The sequence below is a fragment of the Erythrolamprus reginae genome, chromosome Z (genome assembly GCF_031021105.1).
Source record: "Erythrolamprus reginae isolate rEryReg1 chromosome Z, rEryReg1.hap1, whole genome shotgun sequence".
NCBI lineage: Eukaryota > Metazoa > Chordata > Lepidosauria > Squamata > Dipsadidae > Erythrolamprus > Erythrolamprus reginae.
Window position 1 is genome coordinate 147,932,948 of NC_091963.1, and position 9,421 is coordinate 147,942,368.

Consider the following 9,421-nt stretch of genomic DNA (forward strand, 5'->3'; position numbering starts at 1 on the left):
AGAACTAGAAGCATAGAAGTAAAAGCAAAGTCTGAAGAAAAGGGTGCAATGGGAGCACATATCAAAACCCCTTTTCCCACCCACCCCCCTTGGGAAAATGCCCAGTCCCCATTGTCCATAACCATCAGGTGGATTCATCGTCATCACAGGTCACATTTGTGGAATGTTCTTCTAACGGTCTCCTCCTGGTACCAGGGAAAATGGAACTTATCTCACTTCATAGGGCATCCTGCATTCCCCCCCCACTACCCCTTATCTCTAAACACCCCCCCCGTAACTATTGACAACCAAGCGCAGATGCAGCAGCATAAGCGAAGGTTGACATATTGTCTATTTTTATTAAAATATACTTTATTAGGTTATATAAAAAACCAGGGAAAGGGGGGATGGGAATACAAAAAAGAGACGTAGGAGGGGGATGGGGTAAACAGTATTTTTATACAGCAGTTTATGCATATTGTTGTATATACATTCCAAATATTTGTCTATATGTAATTATTTTGTATTCAATATTCTTATTTGGATAATCTTATAACTGTAGTATTTAATAGTCCAAGGGTGACGTGGAAAGGAAAGGTAGTTGGGACATATTGTCTATTTTTAATTTATTGATTACTACCTGTATGTAGTGTAAAATGGAACAGAACAGAACAGAATAGAATAGAACAGACGTAAGGGACCTTAGAGGTCTTCTAGTCCAACCCACTGCTTAGGTAGGAGATCCTGCACTACTACAGACTAATGGTTATCCAACATCTTTTTAAAAATTTCTAGTGTTAGCGTATTCACTACTTCTTGAGGCAAGCTATTCCACTGGTTAATTGTTAATAGAACAGAATAGAATAGAAAATATGGAATGGGACAGAACACACAGAACAGAACGGAACGGAACAGAGTAGCATCTTCTAGAAGAGGGGTGGGTGCTAAGTTTCTACAACACAATTTTGATTTGCTAGTTCTGTTAATATAGCCAAGTATTGTGTTAGCTGTCTCATATTTAACCGTCATAACAATTCATAACAATAATTCCTCCAGCGTCTCCTTTGAGCATCTTTAGAAACAGAGTTTGGGAGCTTAAATGAGACTTCAGTAAATTCCATACTTGTGGTTTTACAAATCTGATGCTCTAACCACTAGGCTTCACCATTGGTTTCCTCTCTCTCTCTTTCTGTCTCTCTCTCTCTCCCCCTCGCCCAGGTAGCCATTGACTTCACAGCCTCCAATGGTGACCCCAGAAGTGAACATTCCCTCCACTTCATCAACCCCCGGGAGCCCAACGAATACCTGAAAACTTTGTCATCCGTGGGCGAGATCTGCCAGGATTATGACAGGTACAGTTTGCACCTGGAATATTGAAACTATGATTCCCAGAGTTCCCCTGTCCAAGTTGTGGCCCACCAAGTGTCAGCAGAGGGAGGGTTGGGATTCAAAAATTTCAGCATGGAGTTCTCTTTCTGGTTGCTGGGTGGGCATGGCCATGGGGGGGCGTGACCTAGTTGGCTTCCTGTACCATGGCTGCGGGGGTGTTTTTGCCCTCCCTGAGCTCCAGAAGTTTTTGTCGAGCCTCCGGGAGGACAAAAACGGCCTACCCAGGGTCCAGAGGCCCCTTGGAAGCTGAAAATGGGCCGATCCAGGAGTGGGATTTGGGAGTTTTCCAAAGTACACAGAAAGCTACAAACTTTAGCTACAAACTTTCTCTGTAAAGAGATACCTCGTCTTACAAACGCCTCGTCATACAAATTCGAGATACAAACCCGGGGTTTAAGATTTTTTTGCCTCTTCTTACAAACTATTTTCACCTTACAAACCCGAGCCGCCGCCACTGGGATGCCCTGCCTCCAGACCTCTGTTGCCAGCGAAGCACCCATTTTTGCACTGCTGGGATTCCCCTGAGGCTCCCCTCCATGGGAAACACCACCTCTGGACTTCCGTGTTTTTGTGATGCTGCAGGGAAATCCCAGCAGCGCAAAAACGGGCGCTTCGCTGGCAACGGAAGTCCGGAGGTGGGGTTTCCCAGCGAGGGGAGCCTCAGTGAAATCACAGCATCACAAAAACACAGAGGTCCGGAGGTGGGGTTCCAAACACTTTGGTGTTTTTGCGATTCTGCGGTTTCACTGATGCTCTCTCCGGACTTCCGTTGCCAGCGAAGCGCTCGTTTTTGCGATACTGGGATTCCCCTTGCTGGGATTCCCCTGCAGCATCACAAAAACACAGAAGTCAGGAGGTGGAGTTTCCTATTGAGGGGAGCCTCAGGGGAATCCCAGCAGCGCAAAAACGGGCGCTTTGGCTGGCAAAAGGGGTGAGTTTTGGGCTTGCACGCATTAATCGCTTTTCCATTGATTCCTATGGGAAACATTGTTTCGTCTTACAAACTTTTCACCTTAAGAACCTCGTCCCGGAACCAATTAAGTTTGTAAGACAAGGTATCACTGTAATTCTCTCTGATACATAACCACGGCTATGGTGACCAAATCCGCTTCGCACCGCCGCTGGTGGAGGCTCCAGGCAGGCTATCTGTGAGGTATGCTGACCTCAAAATGGATTGTCTTTCAAGTCCACTACTTTGCCTCCCCTTCAAGGAGGCTTTAGGCCGATTCAAAAGAATCGGCGCCCCCGAGCGACGGGGATTCAGATATTCCCCTGCAAGAATGCAGGAACTCCATTTCACTGTGCAGATGGCCATGCCCCTCTCCATAGAATGTTAGCTAGAGGTTCTCCCAAACTCCTGTGAACCCCCAGCAGCCAACCCCTGAACGGAGCTGGTAGCAGACTTGGACAATGAGTAGTTTGGAGCAGAACCTTGGCCTGTGGACTCTGAGATAAGTGGGGAGGAAGAACTTCTGGGGCCTGTTCCAGATGCACCTATGTACAGAGCTGTTAGGAGGAGAACAACGGAGGACAAGGAGTCGACTCGGGAAGCATGTGGATGCTGAACAGCCCGTCCCTGGCTGGGGAATGTTCTGTCGGGCTCTCTGGTAGACCCCTCCCAAAAATTCACAAGTACAAATTTCAGACACACATACGTTTGAAAATTCAAAGCAATGTCCTTTATAATGAAAATTCACTTAAACCAAGCCCTCTTTTGGTATAGCAAAGAGCACTGGTCTCCAAACAAACTGGTCATTTGTACAAGTCCCTTATCAGTTCTGTAATACTTAGCTTGCAGCTGTGAGACAATTCACAGTCCTTCTTCTTCCACAAAGTGAAACACACTTGGCTCTGGTTTAGTTTCAAAGCGGGGAAAAATCAGCACACAAAAGGTCAAAGTCAGTAAAGCAGTCACGAAACACAACGATCAGATAATCCTCCACAATGGCCAAACCCACAGGCTGCTCTTTATAGCAGCCTCACTAATGACCACAGCCCCACCCAACCACAGGTGGCCTCATTTTCTTTGATAATAATCCCTCAGTTGTTGCTGCCTATGCATCGCTCTCCGCATGCGTGGCTGTATCATTAACTCTTGTTCCGAATCCAAGGAGGAGCTAGATAATTGATCTCCTTCTGAGCTGTCTGCCCCACTCTCCTCCTCCCTGTCACTCATGACTTCTTGGTCAGAGGAGCCTTCATCAGCAGATTCCACCGGGGGCAAAACAGACCCGCAGCATGTGGATGTCTCCCCCACATCCACAGTCCTTGGGGCAGGAGCTGGGCCAGAGCTGACCACAACAGGGAATAAATAGAAGGGAAGGGAAGTGGTGGTCGTAGGAGACAACAGTTTGTATTTCTGAAGGTTTTGCTCATCATGTTTGCTTTTTGCTTCTGATAAGGCTGGGTCAGAACTGTCCCCTGTCCGGATGGAAAAACTAAACAGCGTTTTCTCTTCCAGTGATAAACGGTTCAAACGGTTCCCGGCCTTTGGCTTCGGAGCGCGAATCCCTCCCGATTTCGAGGTACGTGTCTTGAGATCCGAGGAAGTCAAATCGTTCTTTTTTTGTGCTCTGAGTTCGGATCATCACTCCTATTTTTTGGGACAGGTGACTCACGACTTCGCCATCAACTTCGATCCGGACAACCCTGAATGTGAAAGTAGGAAGGGTTGTGATTTTTGGGGGTGGAAATCCATGTTCTTGTGCCAGCTGCTGATTTGATTTGGGGGATTGAAAAAAATTGAGCAAGGCAAAAGTCACTTGGTGGAATTGGGGGAAAGAGGGAGGGAGGGAGAAAGGAAGGGGATTTTTAAAAAACTGAAACATTAAGGAGGGAGGGAGACGGGAGGGAGAGAGAAAGAAGGAAAGGGAAAGGAAAGATGAAAAAGGAATAGAGAGGAAAGGAAAGGAAAGAAGGAAAAGGAGAATTTTTAAAAAGATAAAACATTAAAGAGGGAGGGAGACGGGAGGGAGAGAGAAAGAAGGAAAGGGAAAGGAAAGATGAAAAAGGAATAGAGAGGAAAGGGAAGAAAAGAAGGAAAAGGAGATTTTTTAAAAAGATAAAACATTAAAGAGGGAGGAAAGGAAAGAAGGAAAGGGATAAAAATGGAATAGAGAGGGGAAAGGAAGAAGGGAGGGAGAAAGGAGGGAGGGAGGAATGAAGGAAGGAAGGAAGGAAAAGCAGAATTTTTAAAAAGGAAATATTAAGGAGAGAGGGAGGAGGAAGGGAGGGAGGGAGGAAAGGAAAGAAAGAAATGGATGAAAAAAGGAAAAAAAGTGGGGGAAGGAAGGAAGGAAAAGCAGATTTTTTAAAAAAGATAAAACATTAAAGAGGGAGGAAAGGAAAGAAGGAAAGGGATAAAAATGGAATAGAGAGGGGAAAGGAAGAAGGGAGGGAGAAAGGAGGGAGGGAGGAATGAAGGAAGGAAGGAAGGAAAAGCAGAATTTTTAAAAAGGAAATATTAAGGAGAGAGGGAGGAGGAAGGGAGGGAGGAAAGGAAAGAAAGAAATGGATGAAAAAAGGAAAAGAAGTGGGGGAAGGAAGGAAGGAAAAGCAGATTTTTTAAAAAGATAAAACATTGAGGGAGGAGGAGGGAGGAAAGAAAAGAAGGAAAGGAAAGGGATAAAAAAGGAATAGAGTGTGGGGGGAGGAAGAAGGGAGGGAGGAAGTTAACCACGTCCATATCGGGTGGGTGGGGAATCGAATTTCTTTCCTTCCCTGGCAGAGATTCTTGGGGTGATCGAAGCATACAAGCGCTGCCTGCCCCAGATCGAGCTGTATGGCCCCACCAACGTGGCCCCCATCATCAACAAAGTGGCAGGACCTGCGGCCGAAGAGGAGAAAAGCGGGATGCCCACGGTAAGGGGGCAGGGGAGAGACCATCTGAGAGGACCCCCAAGGGTCTCATCCCGCGTGCCCCCTTGAGGCCCTGAGACCCTCCTCTGGCCCTCTTTTTCCCCCTGCAGAAGTACCGCGTGCTGCTCATCTTGACCGACGGGGTGGTGAGCGACATGCCCGAGGCCTGCGATGCCGTCGTGCGAGCTTCCCGCCTGCCTCTCTCCATCATCATCGTGGGCATCGGCAACGCCGATTTCTCCGACATGCGGGAGCTGAACGGGGACCGCGGGATGCTGGAGACGGAGGAAGGCCGGGCCGTGAGGGACATCGTGCAGTTTGTGCCCGTCAGGGAGTTTAAGAAGGTGAGGGAAGGCGGGACAAAGAGGGGTTAAAGGCCATTGCAGGTTCTGTGAGCTTGAATTTCGGCCTGTGCAGTCCTTCATTCTCAATTTGTCTTTCTTTCTTTCCTTCCGCTGCCTCATTCATTCTCTTTCTTCTCTTCTGTCTGTCACCTTCGTTTGCTCTTTCCTTCCTTCTCTCTGCCACTGTTCCTTGCTCCATTCCTTTTTTCTTCCCTTCTCTTTATCAACCTCGTTCCTTCCTTTCCTCTACCTTCCCTCTTCTATCCTCCCTCCTTCCCTCCTTTATATTTCTTTCCTTTCTTTTTTTTACTTCCTTTCTTCCTCCCTCCCTTCTCCTTGTTTCCCTCCCTCCCTTCTCTCTATCACCTTTGTTCCTTTCTCCACGCTCCTTTGCTTCCCTCCTCTTTTATATTTCTTTCCTTTTTTCTACTTTTCTTCCTCCCTCGCTTCTTTTTCCTTGTCACTTTTCCTTCCTTCCTTCCTTCCTTCTTTTCTTTCCTTTCTCCCTCCATTCCTTTCATTCTCTTTTCCTTCTTTCTTTTCCTTCCCTCCTTTCTTCCTTCCTCCTTTCTTGCTTCCTCTCTTTCTCTCTCCCCTCTCTTCCTTTCATTCTGTCTCTTTTCCTTCCTTCTCATCTTCCTTCCTTCCCTCCTTTCCTTCCTTCCTCCTTTCTTGCTTTTTTTCTCTCTTTCTTTCTCCCTTTCATTCTGTCTCTTTTCCTTCCTTCCTTCCTTCCCTTCCTTCTCTCCTTCCCTTCCTTCCTTCCTTCCTTTCTTCATTCATTCATTCCTCTCTCTCGTCCTCCCTCCCTCCTCTCCTTTCTCTTTTCTTCCCAGTCCGGCCACAATGCTCTGGCCAAGACCGTTTTGGCTGAAGTCCCCAGACAGGTGGTGGAATATTACGGGAGCAAAGGGATCCCACCCGGCACACAGAAATCCTCCTCTCCGTTGCCCCAGTGAGACCCCTCCGCCCCCCAAAAGCACTCAACCCCCCCTGTGGGCATGAACTCTCCAGCACCTGAATGTGAGTACCAAAAAAGCAACGTCGCTCGAAATGGCGACTCAGAGATGGCTGGACTTCAAGTGGCCAAGGCTTAGCAACAGATTAATAGAGTTGGAAGGGACCTTGCAGGTCATCTAGTCCAACCCCCTGCCAGGCTCGACATCTCCCTCTACCTAGGATTGAACTCACGACCTCCTGATTGTGAGGCAAACAACCCACCTCTAGGCCACAGCACCTCTAGGATGAGAACTTCCGGTCAAGAGGCTGCTTTTGGGCTTGGTGGGAGCGAGGGGCGAGGAAAAAATATAAAATATAAAAAATAGGTGAGAATTAGCAAGAAATAGAGGCCTTAGGGTCCTACGTCTGCCCCTTAGAATGATAGAGACTTCAGCTCCCAGCATTCTGAGCGGCACAGCCCGGAATGCTGGGAGTTGTAGTTCTCCCTTCCCTTGGCTTGCCTGGCACCGCCATCCGGTCTGTCGCCCTCTCTTTCTAGCCAGCTTTGTTAGGGTTTTGCTGAGAAACCGCGGGGGAGGGTGGAAACCACCCACAATCCTCAGTTAGGTTCAGGAGGGCAACAGCCACAGGGTGGGGTGGGGGTGCAATGCCAAACAGGGGAGTCTTGGGGGCTCCCGGAAGGCATCTATACAGCTTTCCCACAGGTGCAAAAAAACCCCAAAACCTACGGGCATGGGTTAGTAGAGGGGTTGTGCAAACTGGCAGACGTGAGGGTAAGCAGGCGTGTGGGTCAGTCCAAAGACAGAAGGCTCTTGGTGACACCAGAGGTCATCTGTACAGCTTTCCATCAACTGGAAGAACGGAGATAGAGGATGAGTGGATTGTGTGGAATGGCAAACTTTCAAATGACTATTGTGTATCATTTTCTCTCTCGCTCCTTCCTCTCCCCTCTTTTTCTTCCTCTCTCTTTCTTCTCCCTCTCCCTCTCTCTCTACCCCTCTCTACCATTCCTCCCTCCCTCTTTCCCTCCTCTCTCCTTCTCCCTCCCCCTATTTCTCTCTCTCTCTCCCTTTCCCTCTCTCTGCCACTCCCTCCCTCTTTCCCTCTCCTTCTTCCTCTCTCTCCCACTTCTTCCCTCTCCCCCCTCTCTCCCATTGTCCCTCCCCCTCTCCCACCCACTCATTATTTCTCTTCTCTCCCCTCCCTCGCTCCCCTCTCTCCCTCCCTTTCTTTCCCCTCTCTTTCCTTCTCTTCTTCCCATTCCCTCTGACCCTCCCTCTCTCCCTCTCCCCCTATTCTCTCCCTTTCCCTCCCTTTCCCTCTCTCTCCCACTCCCTCCCTCTCTCTCTTCCGTGCTCTACCCTCCCTCTATCCTTCTCCCCCCTATTCTCTCCCCTTCCCTCCCTTTCCCTCTCTCCTCTCCCCCTCTCCCTCCCTCTTTCTTTCCCTCTCTTTCTTTCCTTCTCTTCTTCCCATTCCCTCTGACCCTCCCTCTCTCCCTCTCCCCCTATTCTCTCCCCTTCCCCTCCCTTTCCCTCTCTCTCCCACTCCCTCCCTCTCTCCTCTCCCTCCCTCCCTCTCGTTTCCTCCCTCTCTCTCCCTCTCTCCCACTCTCCTTCCCTCTCTCTCCCTTCCTCTCTCCCTCCACTTCTCTCCCTCTCTCTCTCTCCCTCCCTCTCTCCCCCCCCAGGTGCCTGTTTCTCTGTCCTCACACCTATGTCTTCCAGCCTCCAGTCCCTTCGGAAGCCCACCTTCAAACCCCTGGTGGGGGAAAAAGAGATCAAATGAACAGGAAGCTGCCTCCATCCTCTGCGGCTCCAGGTCTCCAAAAATGACTCAGGACGTCAGCTGGCACCACGGGCATCGGGCACCCCTCCCCGCAAAGGCCCCCCTTCTCTGCCCTCCCTGATCTTAGCGTGAACCCCCCCATACCCAAATAGCTTGTTGCCGCTGACCCCCACATACTTTAATAACACAGTGAAATCGTCCTGAGATTCTTGACTCTTACTTGGGCTCCTTAACGGACAATCCGAACGTTTTTTCCCCCCCAAGCAGAGTCCTTGACTTACGACCGTTCAGTTACACGTCTGGTTCTGTTTTGAAGTTGCAACGGTACTGGAAAAAATGACTAGGAAAAGGTCCTCACACTTATGACCGGTCCTCGCACTTATGACTGGTCCTCACTGTTATGACCAGTACTCACACTTACGACCAATCCTTACACTTACAACCCTCACAGCATTAACAGATAAATGAACATAATCCATGTCCCCGGGGTTGTATAATCACCGGTTTCGTGATCTTTCCGGCCAGCAAAGTCAACGGGGGCATCCAGGTTTGCTTAATGATCATGGATTCATTTAATGACCATCTATGGGTGTGATGGTGAACCTTGGTGTGCCATGGGTGTGCCATGGGTGGTGTTCTGTCAGGCTCTCTGGTAGAATCCTCCCAAAAATTCACAGGTACAAATTTCAGACACACACACCTTTGAAAATTCAAAACAATGTTCTTTAAAATGAAAATTCACTTAAACCAAGCCCTCTTTTGGGATAGCCAAGAGCACTCATCTCCATGCGAACCTGGGCAAACGCCCCCCCTCGCCACAGCTGAAAGATGATGTTCCAAAGTCAGCTGTGGATTGAGAAGGATGCTCAAGTTGCAAACCCTCTCTGAGGGGGTTCCATCCCTCCCCAAGTAATGGATGGACAGATGGAAGTGTCCTTTGGAGGCAAGATCTACAGCCACTCCGTCTTGTCAGGGTTGAGTCTGAGCCTGTTAACACCCATCCAGACCCCAACAGCCTCCAGACACCGGCACATCACTTCCATTGCTTCACTGAGTGGACACTGGTGGAGGTGTACAGCTGGGTATCATCAGCACATGGATGG

General features: G+C 49.0%; 1 protein-coding gene across 4 annotated transcripts in view; it reads left to right on the plus strand.

Moving 5' to 3' along the window:
• The window catches only part of CPNE6 (copine 6), a 38,912-nt gene extending 30,395 nt beyond the window's left edge, over positions 1-8,517 (plus strand). For 3 of the 4 annotated variants that reach the window (XM_070729128.1, XM_070729127.1, XM_070729125.1), the window contains 7 exons: positions 1,198-1,331; positions 3,830-3,893; positions 3,978-4,029; positions 5,096-5,229; positions 5,337-5,570; positions 6,407-6,593; positions 8,221-8,517. In XM_070729128.1, the coding sequence (XP_070585229.1) occupies positions 1,198-1,331; positions 3,830-3,893; positions 3,978-4,029; positions 5,096-5,229; positions 5,337-5,570; positions 6,407-6,529 (741 nt within the window). In that variant the 3' untranslated portion in view covers positions 6,530-6,593; positions 8,221-8,517. The remainder of the gene's footprint in view (positions 1-1,197; positions 1,332-3,829; positions 3,894-3,977; positions 4,030-5,095; positions 5,230-5,336; positions 5,571-6,406; positions 6,594-8,220) is intronic. The other variant, XM_070729126.1, reaches the window with a different exon arrangement.
• The last annotated feature ends 904 nt before the right edge of the window (positions 8,518-9,421 follow it).